The sequence below is a fragment of the Eulemur rufifrons genome, chromosome 15, assembly GCF_041146395.1.
Source record: "Eulemur rufifrons isolate Redbay chromosome 15, OSU_ERuf_1, whole genome shotgun sequence".
NCBI lineage: Eukaryota > Metazoa > Chordata > Mammalia > Primates > Lemuridae > Eulemur > Eulemur rufifrons.
In genome coordinates this window covers 94,940,899-94,962,546 of record NC_090997.1, presented here as the reverse complement: position 1 = coordinate 94,962,546, position 21,648 = coordinate 94,940,899, and the positions used below count along the sequence as shown (strand labels likewise).

At 43.2% G+C, this 21,648-nt stretch overlaps 1 protein-coding gene across 1 annotated transcript in view; it reads right to left on the bottom strand.

Annotated features, from left to right (window-relative positions):
* Positions 1-1,427: 1,427 nt before the first annotated feature.
* Positions 1,428-21,648, bottom strand: part of PPP1R14C (protein phosphatase 1 regulatory inhibitor subunit 14C) — an 80,460-nt gene continuing 60,239 nt past the window's right edge. Inside the window, exon 4 of the mRNA XM_069489186.1 lies at positions 1,428-3,056. Within this exon, the coding sequence (XP_069345287.1) occupies positions 2,982-3,056 (75 nt within the window). The 3' untranslated portion in view covers positions 1,428-2,981. The remainder of the gene's footprint in view (positions 3,057-21,648) is intronic.

Genomic DNA, 21,648 nt, shown 5'->3' with positions numbered 1-21,648 from the left:
GGAGATCTGAGGTCAAACTCGTGTGCCGAACCATCTGACAGCACAAGAATGACACAATGGCCTGGTAGTGCTTGATCTAGGGAGCTTGGAAAAATGCCCCAGCTCTGGTCCTAGAGATGCTGATTTAATTAGGACCGAGGCCCAGGCTTCAGCTGTTTTTAAAGCTTCCCAGGTGATCCAAATGTACACTCATATTTAAGAACCACTACTGTCACTGGGAAGAACAGTGGAGTTTTCTTTAAGAATCTTTTGTCACGGTTATTGAATTGGCAAACACACACTAATCTCTTTGGTGGGCCAAGCACAGGACCAGATGCTTAAGTCCTGTCTCAACCTTAAGGATCCTGGAGTCTAAGGGAAGAGACAGCACGTGGGCACACAGTAATGACACCGTGGATGCACGCCACGACACGGCAAAGGCTGGGGCTGTGGGTGAACACACTCAGATGGGATCTAATCCAGCTCTCTGCATAGAGTCTGTTGGCAGAGAGCGAGTTCCAGGCCAAGGCAATAGATTTTACAGCCCCCCAGAGGAGAAAATGCACAGGATGTCCAGAAACCCCAAGGAATTCAGTGGAACTGAACATTAGCACAAGGCTAAAAGATGAGGCAAGAGAGGCAGGGACAAAGTTCTTCACACAGCTTGCCGAGGGGGGTTGGGTTTTAAGCAGCGGGGTAGTGATGAGATCCTTTTGGCTCCCGGGTTGAGAACAGACCAGAGAGAGACAAGTCGACATGGTGCCAGGATGGCTGCAGCAATCCAGGGAAGTTGACCATGGGACAGGTTTGAGAGGTATTCGCAGAGGACCAGCTTGGTGACAGGGGGCGTGCTGGGGAGTTAGGGAAGAGCCCAGGCTTCTGGCTGGAGCTCTTGGGGGATTAGGTGAGGTCAGGCCCTGAGCAGGGAGGGAAGGGGCAGTGGAGAGTGTGTGCATGGTGGGGTCAGACAACTTTTGAGGAAGTTAATTGTTGCTTCATCTGAAGACCATCATGTAGGCTGGTCAACAAGTCCAATAGACATCCTGCAAATTCTGTATTCTTCTGATTTGTATGGTGCGTGGCATCCTAACAATAATTGGAGTATTTTATGAATTTGAAATCTTTTTGAGGCTTCCTATCAAATGGGGAAAAAGGGAGTTCTAATTAAATGAGAGAGGCATGGTCTCGGAGTGCTGGAGTAGAAGCCAGGCAGGGCGGAGCACACAGGGCTCACACTCTGTTTCTTTCTCGGCCCACGAATGTGTCCAGGCTCTTTTGCTTTCACCACCTGATCTGAAGACATCTCAGGAGAGGTCCAGGATTAAATGCCTAAAAGTGCCTTGAAAATGAAAAGCTAGATACAGGTGCTTGGTACCCTCCTCTTCAGAGAACCCGACAAAGCCCAACCATCGTGGTAATGTGTCTGCAAGGCATCCATGGAAACAGACTTGTAGCAGAGGCATCCATGGAAACAGACTTGTAAGCAGCTCCATTTATTTGAGTAAATAGCTTGTAAATAAATCATTGGTAAACATTACAAAATTAAATACATTTTCGAAAGCTTGCCAGTATACGTAAAATTCACAAACATATTTCTCTTAAAAAATAAAATATGTTCAGAGCACCCTTGATATAAAATGCCTGACCCCCATCCTTGGACAGGGCCACCTGGAGACAGCTCCCCGTAGGCAGAGTTTCTGTGGGAGGCAGCAGGGGCCTCCTGGAGGGAAGGAAGAGTTTCTACTCCTAACCTTTGACCCTGCCCACATCCCAACTAAATTTTGATTTTGTAACCAAGAGGGGCAGGGCAGGTGCCCAGGCCTAGCTGCAAGCACGGGGATCAGGGTGCACAATTAGGGCCAGGAGAGCCCAAAGTCCTCACCATAAGCCAATTGAGAGAAGCAGGCAATGCAATCTCCACACTTCCAAACCAGCAAATGCTTCCCCACTATCGACTGTCTTAAGAGAAGGCGGGGCTTTCTCACATCTACATTTTTGCAACAAGCTGTTCACACCCTCCAGTCTGATGCAACCAGGCATAGAAGGGACCTATTTCTAAGGAGGAAGACAGTCTGCTAACTTCCTTTTGATCTGCTTTCATGGGGAGAGAGTAATACAAAGTATTTGGTTGAAAGCAGAGAATTCATTGCTACACAGGGCTTCCTTCTTCCATTGCAAAACACTGCTCAGATAGCATAGGCATTTCTCTAGAAATCAGGTTAGTTCTGCAAATTAAAGGTTCATAAAACTTTAAAAGACCACAAATGAGGCAATAAGTACATGACCTGGCAAAGCATCCCAACCAATGAAATAATATAAAGTCCATAAATCAAGCCCTTGACCAACTCAACATTTTTGTAGGGTAGCTCATTAAAACAACGGATACACTGAATTCTTTCACTTTGGTGCATAAAGTGAATGTTGACAGACAGCAGCACTCACAGGAAGAATGCCTGGCGGCCTCTAGCAAACACATGTGCTGGGACCTCCAATTTAAGGACGACCACAAGCTTATTCCATCCATATGAAATAAAACTCACATCTACATTTTAACTTAGTTTTGTGTGGATATATACAAGTATGAGAAATTTGACAGCTGAGTCAAATATACAACTTGAGAAAAAAGTATTATCAAACTAGTTGTAAGAAAGCCATTTTCCCTGTATCGTAAGGTACCTAAACATCTGAGTCCTTTCAGAAAATGCTGCCTGGCCTGGCCCATCCTTGGACGTCCACCTGCTTTGATAATCCTTGGTTGGGCTGTGGCCAGAGTTGTGATATCTTTGCTATTAAAATATTACACTAACAAAAACCTTTAAAAAAAAAAAAAAAGAAAGAAACGCTCTTGAATAAATGCCTAATAGATTCCCCCCCCATACCAAAAAAAAAAAAAAAAAAAAAAGTTGCTCATTAGGACAACTATTCTGTAACAAAAGTCTTCATGAAATCCAAATCCCAGGACCCTGTCTTCATCTCTGGGAGAGTTCCACCCTGTTCCAGCATCATACACTCTTCTTCTGCGGAGGGCTCAGTTTCCTCATGCCTCTTATCCGAGAAAGCAGCTCTTTGATAAATTCCTAAAAGAGATTAGATGAAGTTAATATGAGTAGTCACTATTAAAATTTGTGTTTAAAAATCTGCTTAAAGTAATTGATATCAACTGCAGTTAACTTTAGTTGACGAATTTGTTTGGATATGTTAACCCCAACTGGTATAATACAGGAAATTTTTAAACAAATGAAGAGTACATAAACTTCACACCACAAAGCCTTCTTACTGATTTACTCTCCAGGCCACTTTCACTCACTGAGGAATTTGTGTTTACACCGGTGCTACTCAGCCCTACTGCTTATACAAATCACCTGGGGGTCTTGTAGATTCTGAGTGAGTATGTCCAGGTTGGCGTCTGAGATTCTGCGTTTCCAAACTAGCTCACAGGTGATGTCAGTGTTAGTCCCTGGACCACACCAGGAATAGCAATGCTAGACCAGTGGCTCTCAAATTTGAATGTGCATCAGAACTACCAGGGGGACTGCTTTGGTTTGAGTTTGTCCCCCAAATTTCATATGTTTGAAATGTAATCCCCAAATTCATACGTTGATGACATTTGGAGGTGGGGCCTTTGGGAGGTAACTAGGATTAGATAAGGTCATCCGGGTAAGGTCCCTATAATAGGACTGGTGGCTTTATAAGAAGAGGAAGAGAGGCCTAAGTGGACATGCATGCTCTTCTTGCCCTCTCACCATGTGGCAACCTCCACTGAGTTATGACACAAGAAGGCCCTCGCCAGATGCTGTTGCCATGCACTTGGACTGCCCAGCTTCCAGAACCATGAACTAACTAAACCTCTATTTTTATAAATTACCCCGTCTGTGTTATTCTGTTACAGCAACAGAAAACAGACTAAGACAGAACTTATTAAACCATAGAGTGCTGGACCCCACCACCAAAGCTTCTGAGTCAGTAGACCTGGAGTGGGGCCTGAGAATTTGCATTTCTGGCAAGCTCCCAAATGACACTGGTGCTACTAATCCCCATAGCATACTGAGAACCACTGGTCTAGACCTCACTAAGAGTCTTTGGACTTTTTTGACGGCAAACCATAGGTAAAAGAGCAAAACAAAATGAAGCCCAAAACACATTTTACATTATAATTGAGTACCTACAGACACACTCCTAGAATTAAAATTTACAGAATACTTCCTACATATAATACTCTAGTATTTTCCTACTCTAATTTCACTTACAAAGTAATGCAGGGGAAGACCCACTAAGGATTTGATAACCTATAAATAGATTAGAACCCAAAGACTGAAAAACAGCCTAGAATGGCTCCCACTTTATGCCATCAGGAATCTGTCATTGTTGCCTGCTGTTTTAAAATGTTTGGCTACCAAATAAGTCATATATATTGGGTAACAATCACCTCATCTTCCTATTTTATATTTGTCAAAGACAAAGCTGACAGGCAGTCAGACTTTCTGGTCAGCAAGCGATAGCCTGTGAGGGACAGAACTGAGCACGTCAGGGACCACCTGAGCAAAAACACAAGAAACGTTGCTGTGCACTGAGGACTTCTGAAAAACAGCTCCCAGTCTCCCTTCTCAGTCCTGAGCTCCCAGACTAAATGAGCCCCGTACTACTCTCCAGCTCTAAAACACAATAAGCTTAAATATTTACTATTTTATTAGCCACCACAATTTTTTAAACAATCTTTTGCTATTATAAAAATAATATGTCATTTTTCTAAAAAAACTGGAAAATACAAACCAGCAACAACGTAGTCCTTAGAAGTAACCACTATTAACATATTTTCTTTTATGGATACTGTTTTGACCTAATTAAGATCAGACCATATAAACATATCTTTTTTTTCACTTAGCATTATGCCAGAAGCTTTTTCCCATAACATTAAACATTAAAAATTAATGTTAATGGTTATACAATCCTTTATTGTATGGATGTTGTGCAATCTGCTAAATTCCCCCATCAATGAATAGTTGGACGGTTCCTGGCTTTTCAAAATTATAAACACTGGCATAGCTAGCATCTTTGTGCATAAATCTTTGTAGGTTGGATTATTCTCTTTGGAGAGCCATCCCAGAAGAGGGTCAAATGACATAAACATTTTAATCATCACTCATCACTGTTTCTGAACTTGGACAGAATGGAGTACAAGTGAAGTAAAATGGAAGTCCTATTTTAATTTTCTGAGCACTATCCAACTTAAAGAATTTTCTAGGATGAAATAATGCCATACGTTCCCATTTGTAATTCAATTTTCATTTTGAAAAGTTAAATACATTCCCTATTGCCTCTTTTACTATGTGGTTTAACCAATATATAGTATACTGCATATACAGTTTTAATTTAGTCATTTTTGGAATCTGTTATGCAAATGACTCCTGCAAAAAGTTTCAGAGTTTTGGTATTTGAGTGTAAATTTCCTTTTTTCTTTTTTTTCAAGCAAAGGTCAGAATCACAAACCCTGTAATTTACTTTGTTGATAACTCTGGTAATTTTTCCGCACTATTTTAGTAATATATTTCACAAAGTAAAGACTAAAGCCACATAAGAAATAATATACCCCAAATTACAAACCTTTCTCTTCAAGACAAAAGTAATTTGATAATTCAAATTTTCTTAAAAAATTGATTATGTGCGTAAATTTCAAAAATTAAAAAGTTTAAATAAATGATATAGTTTGTCCTATGCTTATGATATATTAACATTAATGAGAAACTCATTTTAAATTTTACATCAACATAATTTATATGTCTATATCATAATATACTGTATTGTGCATAATGTGCATATTTTAAACTGTTCATTAAATTTGCATAATGGAGTACTCAGCTAAGCTAAAAAATAGCAAGACCAATATTTATTCTCCATATAGAAACTTGGCAACACCACTTGCACAGAAGGATTTTGTTATTACAGATGATTCTCAAAGAAGATTCAAGGATCTCTAGTCAAAAATACTTTGATGGTTCTTGGTTTCTATTACTCAAAAGCACTCCATCTCCATAACAACACATTTCATTTACTCCCCCAAGAAAATTACTCAGACTTGGGCTAGGGATGCTGATTTAGTGAGAGCAGGGCTGTCCCTTTGAGAAAATGACCTGTGAGTTGGGACCTGAATTAACAGAGAGAGGCCAGCTTGGGAAGATCTGGGGGACCTAGGTCACAGCACACGTGCAGAGCCTTGGGGAGAAACAAGCAAGAAAGGGGGTGTCCTTGGTGTGGAATGGCCAGGGTGAGCGTGGTGCAGCGACACTGGAGGTGCTGGGCCAGGTCACCAGGGCAATGACAGAACACTGCTGGCACAATGGGAAGTCACTGGAGCCTTGGAGTAGGGGAGCAACAACATCGGATTTATGTTTTTGAAAGATCCCTTTGGCTGCTGTGTGAAGAATGGGGCTCAGGAAGACAAGAATGAAGGACAGACCAATTTGGAGCCATCGCATGCCCCAGAGAAGGGAGGCCGAGGCTTAGGGTACCTTGATGCAAATGGGAATGGTAGATTTTGCACCCATTTCAGAGCCAATAGACCTTGCTGTTGGACTGAATGGGAGGGGAGGACAGGAAAGAAGGGAATTAAGGTCACCATTCCTCTGCAGCTAGATGACAAGGTGGTGCCCTCTGCTGAGATGGGGGATAGCTGGAAGAAAAAAAACAGATTTACAGATTTGCCATGAGATGTCAAGATGATAGATACATGTGACTTTGGGTCTCAGCTTATGGCTGAAGACATTAATATGGGCACCACCAGCATCTGGATCAGTGGCTTTCACCTTCAAAACAAAACAAAACAAAACAACAAAACAACGATGTGTGACCCACAGAGATACCAGATTGGAACAAAAGTTTCCTGAAAAAATATAACTCTTGCTATTAATATTTTATTCTGAAAAAATGCAGGTTGAGACCAGCTAATGGGATCCGTCCCATAGTTTGTCAACACACAACAATCTCTATAGACCTGGACTATTCAATACAGTTGCCACTAGCGATATGTGCCTACTTAAATTGAAATTAATTAAAATAAGTAAAACTGAAAATTCATTTTGGTAACCATACTAGCCACATTTCAAGTATTCCACACCCGTGTATGTCTAGTGGCTACCATGTTGGATAGAATGAATTGGGAAGTATTCCTGCCTTTTCAAGTTTCTGGAAGAGATTATGTAGAGTCTGTTAAAATTCCCCAGCGAAGCTGTCTGGGCCTGGAATTTTGTTTGCTTGTTTGTTTGAGGGGAAGTTTTGAAAGGTCCTACCTTTTAAGAAATTTACCTATATGAGATAGGAAGAACAAAACTGTTTTGCTTACTCTCACGGTCAACACAGCACATTTCTGGCCATCAAAATGTGTGGGGAGGTTTGCGGGGGTGGGGGGGGGGGGCAGGGAGTTTCCCTACACACCAAGCAGTTCTTTAGCAGAGCCAATGGTGCAATTCAATTCTGACACTATTTACTTGGAGTTTAAGTTAGAACACCCACCCCACAAGACTGCCCCCCACTTCAGATGCCAATTCCAGGTCTCAGGTTGTGACCTATACTTCTGACCAACCAGCTACAAACTGAGTTTCCGATGGCCCCTGCCTTGGCTGCAGTAATGTGCTAGAGCAACTCACAGAACTCAAGGAAACGCTTACTTACATTTATTGGTGCATTATATTAATACAGGATATGATAAAGGATACAGATGAACAGCCACATGGGGAGATGTACAGGACAGGGTATGGGGAAGGGGCGCAGAGCTCCCAAGCCCTCTCCAGGCACACAAACCTCCCGGCACCTCCATGTGTTCAGCAACCCAGAAGCTCTCCCAGCCCCGTAGTTCAGGGATTTTTATGAAGGTTTCATCATGTAGACAGGATCTATTATTAACTCAATCTCCAGCCCTTCTCTCCTTTATGGAGGCTGAAAGTTCCAAGCTTCTACTCATGGCTTGGTCTCTCTGGTGACCAGTCCCTATCCAGAAGCCCACCAAGATTTGCCTCATTACAACAACAGATGCTCCTGTCACCCCAGAAATTCCAAGGGATAAGGAGCTCTGGGTCAGGAACTGGGGTCAAACAAATGTTGGAACAAAAGATGCACCTTGCACCCCGAGTGCTCAGGAAACTACAAGGGTTTTAGAGCTCTGTGCCAAGAACTGGGGGTAGAGATCAAATACGTATTTCTTATAATATCACACTGTCACACGCCTATTTCACACAGATTGTTGAATTTACTGGCACAAGATGGTTCATCATATCTGTAGACGCTATAATGGAGTCACCTCTCTCATTCCTGACAATTTGTCTTCTCTCTGTGTCTGTTATCAGTTGTGTTGACCTTTCCAGAGAATCAGGTTTGTTTCACTGATTTTCTTTTTCTATTTCACTGATTTCTGTCTTCATCTTTATTATTTCCTTTCTTTACCCTACTCTGGGTTTAATTTGCTCTTCTTGATTCCTAGGGTGGACGCTGAGGTCATGATCTGAGACCTTTTCTCACACAGACATTTGTTGCTGTATGTTCCCCTCTAAGCACTGCTTTAGTGGCATCTCACAATTTTGATATAATGTGTTTTTATTTCCATTCAGTTCAAAATAGCTTCTAATTTCCCTTTTGATTTCTTCTTTGGACTATAGGTTATTTAGAAATGTGTCATTGAGTTTCCAAATATTTGGAGATTTCCCAGGTATTTTTCTGTTACTGATTTCTAATTTAATTCCATTATAGTCAAAGAACATACATTATATGACTTGAATCCTTTTAAATTTGAGACTTGCTTTCTGGCCCAGAATATGTCTATGCTGGTAAATGTTCTGTGTGCATTTTATAAAAAACCAGGCTGTCTCTAAGCCGGATGTTTCACTACTGCCTTTACACAGCCTCTTGCCATGTAACCAGTACTTGCCCTGAACAGGCTGAAGGAAAGGATGAACACAACTGCTTCCCCAGTTGCGGGATTTCCAAATGAAAATGGTAATTTATTTAAGGCAATTCTCTAACCACAAAGAGCAGGGTCTTTTGCAATATTCAAAAAAGGGCACTCGACTCCTTTTTGACCTTCCAGTCTGGCTAAAAGGGTGGGTGAGGACAGACGAGGAACCCCCTGGCGGATGTGGGCTCTGTACTGGGATCTGGCACTGGCTGTGCTCAACCAAAGAAGAGGAGGGAACGAGCTCGGCTGGAGGCCCTCTCTCGGCAGCCTCCTTACATGTCCCCACACTTAATCCACGGTAGTTTTGCAGTTCAGAAAAACCAGTGTTCCAGTTCACTGCAAGTCATTTGCCTAAGGTCACAAAGCAAATATTTGAATCATGTCTCTTGATGCCGACTGAGTTTGCCACGTGTGCACTGAGCCCCCACTGTGCCAGACTCTACCCAGGTGCTGAGACGCAGAGCAGAAGGCGGCAGAGGCCCCGCCTTCCCGGAGCTCCCAGGCCACCGGGAAGGACCTCAGCTTCCATCTTAGGAATCAGGGAAAGAAGAGCGAATTAAACCCAAAGTGGGCCCAGCCGAGGTCAGGCATGAGCCGCGGTACTGGGTGTGGGCACTGGCCCCTGCCGGGCCAGCTCAGCTTCTCCTGCACTGACTCCCACAGCAGATGACAGGGCAAAAGAGGGTCACAGCTCCAGGAGACCTCGGAAGGCCAGAAGCTCTGGATAACAAAGGCCACAGAACCCAGAATGTCTGCTCTGGGTGGGCTGGCTCCCTCTTCCTCTCCTTCCCTCCTCCCTCCTCCCTCCTCCTCCTCTCCTTCTCCCATCACTCTTTGAAGGGAAATTTTTTTAACTGTCTCTCCAGCAGTTTCTAAGATCTGGCCATTCCAGTTTCCTAACAGTTGAAATACTATTTCAACTAACTGTCAAACATGTGCCCTGACCCATCTTTCAAGACAAGCAGCTTTGAAGAATGCCTCAGCAGCTTTTGTCCAAATGCTCCTCAAATCGCTACCTCAGAGACCCTAGGTCTGCACCTTAGAATCTGCCTCCCAGCCGCCAGGCTCCCTGTGGGCCACCATGCCCTCCTGGACTCACCCAGCAGGCACAGAACGAGGCTGGGGCCCTGTGTCCCGAGGACTGAGACTTGTACAGTGATGCAAGAAGCAGAGAAACAGAAGATAAAGACCTTGGATCACAAACATAGGAGGATCCTTTGAAACAAATGTCTAAAAAAATCGTAATGGGTTTGTTCCTATAAGGAAGGAGTCACCCTACACGCACACAGTGAGAAGCAGAATAGCCACGTGGTGAGGAGAGGCATTTGGAGCCAGATGACCTGCTTCCAATCCTCATGCTCCACTTAAAGACTAATCATTTTAGTCTCTGTTTTCCTTTTGTGTAAGGGGGAGCAATGACAATAAAAGCTACCCCGCAGGGCTGCTGTTAGAATTAAATGACTGAATGCTTAATGATTAATGATTAATGCACGTCATGTGTTTGGGGATGTGCTCAGACGGTAGTGAGAGCTGTACAAGTGCTCACCCCTGTCACCATCATCTCCATCGAGACCACACTGAACTTTGAGATAAGAACATATCCAGTCTATACAAATTCAAATCAGTGATACGCTACTTTGACTACACTAAGAAAACGTAGCCTATCCGCTCCTCCCTGTCCCTGTGGGAAAAGTCTGACGATGAAGGCAGGTGAGAATCATGTGACACCAGTGAGACCATGCTCAGTCCCAGGTTCGGGCGCCACGCTGGGAGCAGCACACACGGGTTTCTTCCGAGGAGGCTGTTGGTCACCCTGCAAATGTTCACCCTCGGTGCTGGTCGGCTCTCCCAGCTTTAGGCGACAGAGGATACAGTTGCTGAGAAAATCCACACTGGCCTTTCTCAGCCCTGCCTGGTCCCGGGCTGTGGTTCCCAGAGCACCTTCCTCAGCAGATTCGCTGCCCTTGGCCTCTCTCTCCTCCCTGCAGTCTGAGCAACAGCCTGCGACCACAGTCAGCCACTCCACAGCCACTTCCACTGCGTGACTTCCGCCCTCAAGGGACTACAAGTGACTACAGAGTGTATTTGTTCTTCACATCATGAAGTGTTCGAAATGGGCTTGGAAACATTCCTTCGGCAGAATTTCCCAATAGCTCCCTCCCATCAACACACACACACACACACACACACACGCACACACACGGAGCAGCAGCAGCACCAACAAGCACCTCCTCCTCCTTTAGCTCTTCCTTCTCCTGCTGACTGCTCTGAGCCTTTGAACGTGGCCCCTATCGCTCTGCATGTGGAGGGAGCCCACCCTCCCCTCCACCAAACCTCCCTCCCTTAGAACAGCTGAAAGCTTCCCTTCTTCAATAAATGCCTTTCTAAATGACCCTGGGGCAGGCCCCCTACCTCAGCCCCGGGCACTATTTTTGGATCTGAGAACGCTCTGCATTCACCTTGTTAATACGCTCATTCACGCGGGGACGGTCTTTCCCCTGGCGTGTGCATTTCTGTTTCGATCGGCACAGCGCCTTGCTCTCGGGCCACCGAACACCTGTCTGGGGCTCACATTTAGCTCATACTTACTGGGCAGCTTTTGTGGGGCAGGCACTCTGGCTATTTTCACATTCTGTCTCACGTAATCATGACAAGTGTTGCAAAATAGGCTCAGAGGGGCCTCGACTGAGGTCACAGAGCTGCTGTGTGGTCAGACCAAGATTCAAACCCTGTGTTAGTACGAAGGCATCAGGCACCCGGAATCACTGCCCTGGGGTGGGGGGTTACCATTCCCTCTGTCTGCACCTCGCTGCCCAGGGTAAGAAATCTCTTTTTATTAAGCAACCAGGTTAGGTAATCGTAGTCTAACTACAAACTAAACTAAAATGACTTGAAATGCGTAGGATAAACATAGCATCTTAATTTTCAAGTATGGGGGAAGGGATGACAGACATGCAAAGAACTTGGCCTCCAGGAAGACTGAAAATTATCCCGGGGGAGGGGGGGTGAACCATTTCCTCAGAGCCTCTTCCTCGAGGGGACAACAAACATCTCAAGAGCCTTTGTGACTACCTCCTATTCTAGCTAACTCATAAATTAGGAGAGAAGGAAAAGAGACAGCAAAGGAGGGAGAAAGGAGGAAAGAGGGAGTGGAAGGAGGAAAAGGAAGAAAAGAGGGAACCAGAGTGCTGAATTTTCTACCCACTGAAATCCTGCCCAGCCTGCCCCCGAATCATCGAGACTGTTCTCGTGGCCACATCCATTGCCCCTACCCAGTTCTCCTCATTTGACACTACTAAGGACGCTTTTCCTTCCTTTTTTCTTTCTTTTTTTAAGTTATCGGCTTCATCGAGCAATAATTTAGTCTATTTAAAGTGTATCATTTGATGAGTGTTGACAATTGGTTATGCCCAAGAATTCACCATCCCAATCAAGATGCGGAACATTTCTATCGCCCCAAAGATGTCCTGTTTCCCTGCGAGAGTTCATCTGGCCCCAGCCCCAGGATTCTATCACTATAAATTAGTTTGCATTTTATGTAAATGGAATCATTCATTATGTCCTGTTTTTTGCCTGGCTTCTTTCACCCAATATATCTGAGATTCGTCATATTGCCGTGTGCATCAGCACTTTGGCCTTTGCATTGCGGAGCGGCGTCCCACCGCACGGCGTGCCGTTTGTTTACCCATCCATCTACTGATGGACGGCGCTTGGGTCGTTTTGAGTTTTTGATCATTGTGAATAAGGCAGGTAGGAATATCCTTGTATGAGTATTTGTGTGGTCATTTTTTTTTGTTTCTTTTGAGTAAATACTTAGCAATGCAGTGGCTGCGTGGTAGAATGTGCGTGTTTAACTTTTTCTAAAACCCCAAACAGTTTTCTAAAGTGATTGCTCCATTTCACATTCCCCCTAGCAGGTGTGAGAATTCCAGTGTGTCCACATTTTCACCAACACTCTGGGTTGTCAGTATTTTTCATCTCAGCCATTCTTGCAGATGTATAGTGATAATAGATCTTTTGGGTTTTTTCAAGGAGCTTGTCTACTTCCCTCCGCAGCAGATCCTCAAATAACATCATTTGAGAAAACAAATCAATTCCCACTGGGGCCACTGTCTGTGTGGGTTTTCTCCAGGTACCCTGGTTTCCTCCCACAGCCTGAAGCTGTGCCCCTCAGGTTCATCGGCGTGTCTCCAACCCTAGTGTGAGCATGGGTGCTGGTGTGTGGGTGCGTGTGTGTGGGTGCGTGCTGTGGTTCCCACCTGGTACCCTGAGCTGCCAGGACAGGCTGCAGCCACCCAAGACCCTGAACTGGAATAAGCAGGTTGGAAAATGGACGAATGAATGAACACAAATTATTGTAAAACAAAAATTCGTAAAGTATATGATAATCACACAAATGCACGACAATAAACGATGCAGTATTTAAGCACCTGGCAACCCCGCACCACATTAATTACTGTCTGTTTTTGAACGTCGTGGTGGGAGGAGGCACTCCTGACGATTTCTGCTTTGCAAACATTCGCACCTTGATTTAGCCCACCACTGCTATGACCGCCGTCACTCACTGATTCCCCACAAACTGGGCAAAGAATTATCTCACTTGTTTTTATTAATCCTTCTTAAATGTGTATTAGCTCACATTTATTTCAGTGTTTAACATTAGAAGTGTTTTGGTCTTTATTTAGTAGTTTGGTGATATTTCTGTGAACAGAAATATACCGTAGGAACGTCACTCTTGTTTGTAACAATTAGCCTATGGTAAAATTGGTTTCGTTATATGTTGTTTTGCTTAAAGTTGCAGTTTCCAAGAACCTATTGATGTTACATGAAGACTTACTATACGGTCTCTACTTGGGGCCCTGACCTACCTCCTACACCCCTTCGTTGGGCCCTCCCCACTGCCACCACCCGCTGACTAACTGCTGCCTTCTCCAAAGCTGTTCCCAGGCTCCTCAAGGCCAGGAACGCTGGTGACTCTCAGATCTCATCTCTAGCTCTGGTTTCACCCTGAGATCCAGATCCTCATTCCTTGTGGCTGCCAGAGATCACCAGGGCGCCCCCCAGGCAGATCAGTCCCAAATGACCAAAAGTGAGCTCACTGTCACCCACCCTTCCTCCAACCTGTTCCACCCCTTCAGGAAGTTACAGGGTCCACTTTTTGTGTCCTCAACAAACCGTTATCACGACCTCTTTTCCCTCCAAATTAGGCCATAAATTTAAATGCAATTCTAGTCAAAATACAATATTTGCAAATAGTTAAGACAGTTTGAATAAGAAAATTGTGAGCTCACCGGACCCTTACTAAGAACTTATTATAAGCCCTGGTAATTGAGACAGCGTGCAGGGGTAGACAGATAGCCAGAAATAGTCCCTACATACAGGGAAACCTGAGCTATGGCACAAGTGGTGTACAGGGCAGTGGGGAACGGACTGTTGAATAAATGGTACTAGGACAATGTGGCCACACATAAAATTAGGTCCCTACCTCATATCATACACAAAAATAAATTCAAGGGGGTTTGAATACCTGAGTGTAAAAGGCAAAAATGAAAACTTTCAAAACTAAATATAAAGAGACTATATTTAAGACACTAGAGTAGTGAAAGATTTTTTAAATAAGACTTTTAAAATAGCATAAGCCATAGAAGATATTATTAAGAAATTTGGCTTAAATTAAAATTAAAACTTCTGTACACAAAAGACAACACAAGTGAAAATAAGCTCCACAGACAAGTTTGCAACCTACATCAAGGTCAAGGATTGTCATCCAGAACAATCCTTGAAATCCAGAAAATAAAGAACTCTTAAAAATTAAAGGAAAAACACTAACAACTCAAAAGAAAAGTGGGCATAGAATTTGAAATGGAAATTCCTAGAAAAGGAAAAACAAATAGCCAATAAGCATGTTGGGGAAAAAAGAGTACCCAGCTTCCCTAGCAGTCAGTAAAAGATATGTTGAAACAATAAGATATCATCAGATTGGCAAAACTTTTAAAGTTTAGCAATACCAGGTATGAGAATGGTTAAAAGGGAATTCTCATATCCTGCTGGGGGCATGCAAGCTGGTGCAGGCATCTAAGAGCAACTCCATTTCTTGTATTCCTTGGAGAAAATCTTGGACACAAGGCAACAAGTCAACAATAATTATTCTACTGCACCATTGTTCGCAATAATTAAAAACTGAACACAGCCTAAGTGAGTATCAGCAGAAGAATGGATACATATAGTACAGTATATTAATACAAAGGAATGCTGTACAGTAATAAAATGAACACACTAGAGCCTCCTGTATTAACATGGATAAATTCAAACATCTGATGTTGGACAAAATAAGTAACCCAAAAAAGAAAACTTGCAAAATATTATTTACACAGTTAAAACGCATACACAATAATCCATGCGCATCCTTGTCACCGCTACTTGGTTGCAAGAGTCTTACTGATGATCTTTGTTTTCCTAGCACAGCACTCAATATACAAGAGGGGCTCGGTAAAGGTTTGCAAAGTAAAGGCATATATGAATGAAGCAATTAATTGCTACAACTGTGGCATAAAAGTGAAGAAACAGAAAGAGAGGACACTATTAATAGAATCTTTAAATGTCAGTTGAGTAAGAAAAAACCTGTACAAAGTATCAACTGGACCAACAACTACGTAGGATCTAGAGATGCTCCTCTAAGCCCTGGAAAACTAGGCCAACCTGGGAGAGTCAGGGAAGATGAGAAGCGTTTAGGGAAGGGTGGAGCCTAGAATATTCCTTCACACTCTCACACACACTGAAACACACACACAGAGGGGAGATCAAAGGGCAGTAGAAAGAAACTAACATTTCCAGGGAGCTTGGGAAACTGATTTGATACAACATTCAACCACCTGATTTGTAAGAGACTTGTAAAAAAGAATGAAGTCCAGATCTGGCAGCAGCCATGAAAGCAGACGGTCCTTTCTCGCTCTGAAGTTTCTGCCTTGTGGCTCTGTCACAGGGACAAGGTATTGCAGCAGCCACGCCCTGTTCTGAGCTCCCCACCTGCCATCCCCCCTGGGCTCTGTGGCTTTCACAGTCCACTACCCCACTCCTACCCCCACCTGCTTCCTCCTGCACCAGAGGCAGCGGATGGACACACATTTTGTCATTATCACCACAGCCAGGTGTCTGGTAGCCTTCCCTAGTCATTCAAAGTAATTAATCTGCTACACTCGTTGAAAATAATGTGCTGCTTAAAAAAGATGGGCCCACTGGAAAATAGGAAAAGGAGAAACCACAGAATCATTGCAAATCACTGTTTTGTGCATAAACTATACTTAGGTCATTCTTTCAAGCATTTTGAGTCATTAAAAAAGCTGATTAAGATAAATCAATATCATGCAGTATACCTTGGATTAGAAGTATTTCCTGACAAAAGAACTTCTAAAAGAAATGCTTAAAATCACAGCTCAGAGAGTAGTTTCACCAACCACAGTGACTGTATAAATTCTGCAAGCTCTAATAAAGGGTGCTCAGAAGAACTCTGGACGCTCAACCTGCTTTTCCAAAAATACCATCCACTCCTTATGGAGAGGTGAGAAACAGCAGGGAGGATTCCCAAGGCTGGGATCCGTGTGGATGCTCTAAGCCCTGCCTCCTCTTTGTCCCTCAACCCACCAGTTACTTCCTTAAAACTGCATATTCACAGGAGTCCCACTGCCAACTGACGGCAAATGGAGTCCTCTCCACCCAAGTTCTAAGTAGCTACCTGACACTTCCTCCAAAAAGCCTGACTTTCAACGGACTGGTGAGAATCAGGTAAGGTGTGAATGGGGTGGAGGGAGAGAAGAAGTTCCAGATCCACGAGTTTAGACAAGTGAGGAAAATGGGAAGGGTAGTACGGGCTTCTTGGAAAAGGTGATGGTGACATCTGAGAATTGCCCCAAATGGCAAAATGTCCTTACCCAAAGAAACAGCTAAGCATTTAAAAATCACATGTAACTTTTATCTGCTTGGATATCCGGGTCATTCAGGAGGCCCGGCAGGCAGGCAGTGAGTGGGCACCGTGGGGCTCAGCTTTAGGGTGGCCCCGGCTCCGGGTGAGGCTGGGATTTGCACCCTGGAGTCACAGGCATTCATCGGCTCCACAGCCAGCCTGTCCACACTCAGCACAGAAATATTTGATTTCTCTCTTTTTTCTGGAGGGATGGCATGTTTATCTTTAGCGAGGTTCATCTACTACCAGGGCACACCAGAACTGATCCTATTTTTCATTATCTGAAAAGAGGCTTATGAATCCGTTATGGGGAAGGGTTTGTGGCTGCTGTTGTCATAACTTCCACCAAGATACATTCCTGAAGGTCTTCACCACATCCTCTTCCCTGCCCCCCACCTTTGACTTAAAACCACTGACACTATGTTGTCCATTTATTTTCTTAACTATCAGCCTTTAAATATTAATTTGTTCCACTGTGAGAGAACTCCCACTAATCTGTGTTGGAGATCCGGTCCACTGCTCTCGGAGTAATTTATTTTTCACCCAAATTCCAACTCTTTATTTGTGTACAGCAGGACAGTTCGTTTGCCCTCCCCAGAGTCTACCTTATAGCCCTTAATTCTCCCTTCACTTACTAACAGCTTTCTCAGAATCTTTACACTTGCAATTCAGGCAACATAAAAGAAAATCCATACAAATAATCCAGCCACTGTAAATAATCAATGGAGTAAATTCAGCAAAATTACAATCTCCCACTTTATAATCATTAAGGAACTAAAGTAACTTCACCAAGTGTCCTACTGTCCACAAGGGAGAATATTATTTGCTACAAATACACAAATCTTGCCTAAATAAAAGAAACTCATTTCCAAACTTTTTGGAATTTGTTTTTGGTAATAATTCTCTTTATTAAACATATGGACATCCAAAAGGCATGTGTCAAATTGTCTTTCATTTATAGTCTTTCTTCTGTCTAGATAAGTCTAATCACAGGAAGAGAATGTGGAGCTTTTTTAACATGGGGTTGATCCTTCTGAATTTAATGAATAAGAAAAGGCCACAAAGTCACAATCAATCATCTGAAAATGCCAACCAGGTGCACTGCCCTTTACAGCCTGTGCCTCCTCTACTGTAGCTTTTATAAAAATAACAATTATTAATTACGGGGGGTCAGGGGGGGTGCATCAAAAAGCAAGGCCCATGTGGCTTTTCCTGTAATGCCATCTCTTTCTTCCTTATTTTCATCATTATTATCATCATCAACATCATCATTATTCTCAAGTCATCCTGCTTCTAAGAGCATATAGCAAAGAATTTACCTGCTCTCAGCTCCTGAGAGGTGAGCTCTAAGCCCCTAGAATGTCTGCCTGTACAAAGTGTCTTTGTCTACCTGGAGGGTTGGGCCATACCAGATAGTCCAAGGATGTGACTGAGGGTGGGGGCTTTGGATCATGTGGTATCAGCCTGAGACTGAGGCCAGCCACGTGGGTAGTCAACCATGTCTATGTGATCGAGCCCCAGTAAAACCTCTGGACACCCACACTCAGGCGAACTTCCCTGATTGGCAATACTCTCTAGGTATTGCCACACATCACTGCTGAAAGAATTAATGCCAACCATTCCACCAGGAGGAGGCAAGTGGAAGCTCTGCATTTGCGACTTTCCTAGACTCAGCCCCCAGTGTCCCTTCCCTTGCCTGATTTTAATCTATAAACTTCCACTGTAATGAACCAGAACCATGAGTATAGCAGATTTCAGTGAGTTTTCTCTAGTGAATTATCAAACCTGAAGGTGGTCTTGGGACCTATGAACTAGCAATTGGTGTCAGAAGTAAGAGGGGCGGGGTCTTGTATACAGTTCCCTAACTTTGCAAAGGGTGCTGAATAAAGACCAGGAAATAAATGCAGGGTTTTGCCTGATGAGTGCACGTCTTTGGCAAGCTTAACATTTCTGGGTTGAATTTCCTCAATGAAAACAATCTTAATTAACTTTAAAAATATTCCAAAATGGAGCTTGTGCTCACCTAGTAAGAATTCAGAGAAAGACAGTGAGATAGAGCATGGGATTTGGACTCAAATATGGGTCTATATGCCAGCTCCAGCACATACTGGCTCTTATACCCTGGGCAGATGAGGCCTGGTACCTAAGTCCTACTGAAAGTGTGTAAGCAACTGGAATACTGAGACCAAAATCCTTTTGGCTACATGTGTTTTTGGCTAATAAACCCCAATTCATTAATACTTACCTGCCCAGTTACACTAAAACATTATAAGACTTTTGTAGCCAATGGCTACAACCACTAGAATATAGTTTTCATTTGATTCTAGTCTTTCTTTGGAAGTTCCCAACTCCTTCTCTATTCAGAAACATTGTTCTGAAGGTGACGGCTTTTAAAAGGTATCTTTTCGGCCAGGCATAGTGGCTCATGCCTATAATCCTAGCACTTTGGGGAGGCTGAGGCAGGAGGATTGCTTGAGGTCAGGAGTTTGAGGTCAGCCTGGGCAATGGTGAGACTCTGTCTCTACAAAACATAAAAAAAATTAGCTAGGCGTGGCATGCCTGTAGTTCTAGCTACTTGGGAGGCTGAGGCAGGAGGAGCTCTTGAGCCCAGGAGTTTGAGGTTGCAGTGAGCTATGATCACACCACTGCACTCTAACCTGGGAGATAAAGAAAGACCCTGTCTCAAAAAAACAAAACAAAAAAGTGTCTTTTCAGTTTATTAATCTAGCACACAAGCTCTGTGCCACATCCCAGCCTAAGATTGCAGTCTTTTTTGAGTAAACCCCATGAGAAGCCATATGAAAAGTATCTGACACGAGAAAGGGGTTTCCCTGCCTTGGACACTCAGATCCATTAAGCTGAATAACACGGCTGCTTCCTTTGCTTTCTCTAGCACGTGCAGATCCCCTGAAAAACACATTCTGTCAAGCAATTTGGTTCATAACTTAGAAAACCATTGAATAAGCTGACAGCCTGGCACGTCTGTCTGTTACTTCTCTCTTAATATTCTTTGAGCATTTAAATTCCCACCACAGTTCACTGTGGCCCTGCTAAGAGGTTGTTTTAAAAGAGGATGTTGAAGTTCACTGCCAGGTCTCAGTCCCTAGATTCGTTACAGGCACACAGATGTTCAATAAACATTTGTTGAGCAAATGAATAAAGAGAATATAGTAAAACGCCAAGCTGTGTCTCCTCCAGTCGCCCACATGATTTTTCTGTGTTGTAAATACCCATTTATATTTTTTCTCCACTGTAAACAGCTCAATGCAGAAGGACTGTGAGTACTTCCATATATATATAAGAAGAACAATAACTTTAAAACATAGGTTTAAATGCTCAATGGGGAGAGATCTGACATAAATAGGATGAGTTGACAATAGCCACCACCAAAGCCCATCAGAAAAGTGACAGTCACATGAAACCACTGCAAAAGGAGAATCTGTCTCCCTACTGCCAACACAAGAACAACAGAGCTGGCCTGCCTTTCAGAAAATGCTGCTCGATTTCTACTTAAAAACCAGATCAGGTATCTTTTTCCTGCACCATCACATGGCCATGACATTTCCATTACCTGACAGATTATGGGGACCCAGAAATGACTCTCTCCATCTACTCTCAGACTTAGTCATTCTGGATGAACTGATGCATATCAATTTATAGGCTTTTATTGTTAAAATGATAGGTTATATCACAACCTCTAGTTCAAAAAATGAAATAAATGCATGAAAGGAAAAACATGGTGTTTATCAGAGAGCAATGGCATGAACAACTATAAAAAGAGATTTTTAAAAAAAAAAGCTCATCGATTGGACTGACAACTCCCCCAGCAGATGGCAAGGCAGATGTCCTCAAGCCCACATTAACTGCATTTTCTGTCCATCATTTCAGTACAATCGAGGTGGTCCTCTGTAACCCCAAGATTGGAAACCATGCAAAGAAAGAGAAAAAGGATGAGGAACTCCTCCCTACCTGGCTTGCAGGCTCCCAAACCCCCACCCCTGGTTTTCACCACATCCACTAGCCCATCACTACTGATCATTCAAATCCAGTGACATCCAAAATAAAATTACTCCTTTTCTTCTTGAATTATATAGAAACATCCTTTTGCTACCCTTAACTTGGCTTTATTTCATTATCATCAACTATATCAGAAGTGGTGTTTACTCAAAAGGAAACAATTAAAACACCATTCTTACTAATCAATCACTAATACATTAGTGTGGTGACCAGTTCTATTGCTGTGTTTTGAAGGGTCCAAGTCAGAAAGATTTACATGTCGAAAGTCCACAGTCTGAATATGAATCAAAACGGGGAGACGCAAGTTCTTTCCCTATTAGCCAGTGGCCCACATAGGACGAAACCGTGGACCCTAAGTAAATGACAGAAGGTGACACACCAACAACAATATCACTTCTGGGAAATTAGCAGATTCTTTAAAGTCTTATCTTCAAATTTATTAATTCAAGAATATCATTATTAGTGAATTTGGGCATTTTGCATATGTCACATATGATGGAGAAGCATTACCTGTATAGAATCAGATTCAACTAGCATGTTAAGGACCTAATATGTGTGAGGTTTTATGTTATGTGCTTTAATACGTATCCTGACTTCTCTACTTACCAACTGCGTGAACTCAGGGAAATTGCAGACCCCTTCTATGCCCCAAATTCATTAACTGAGTTACACTGAAGTCCCAAATCTCTTGCTCCATCAAATAGCTCAGGAAGATTGGCAGATTGGAAAGAAAGCACCGGATCAGCTGTCA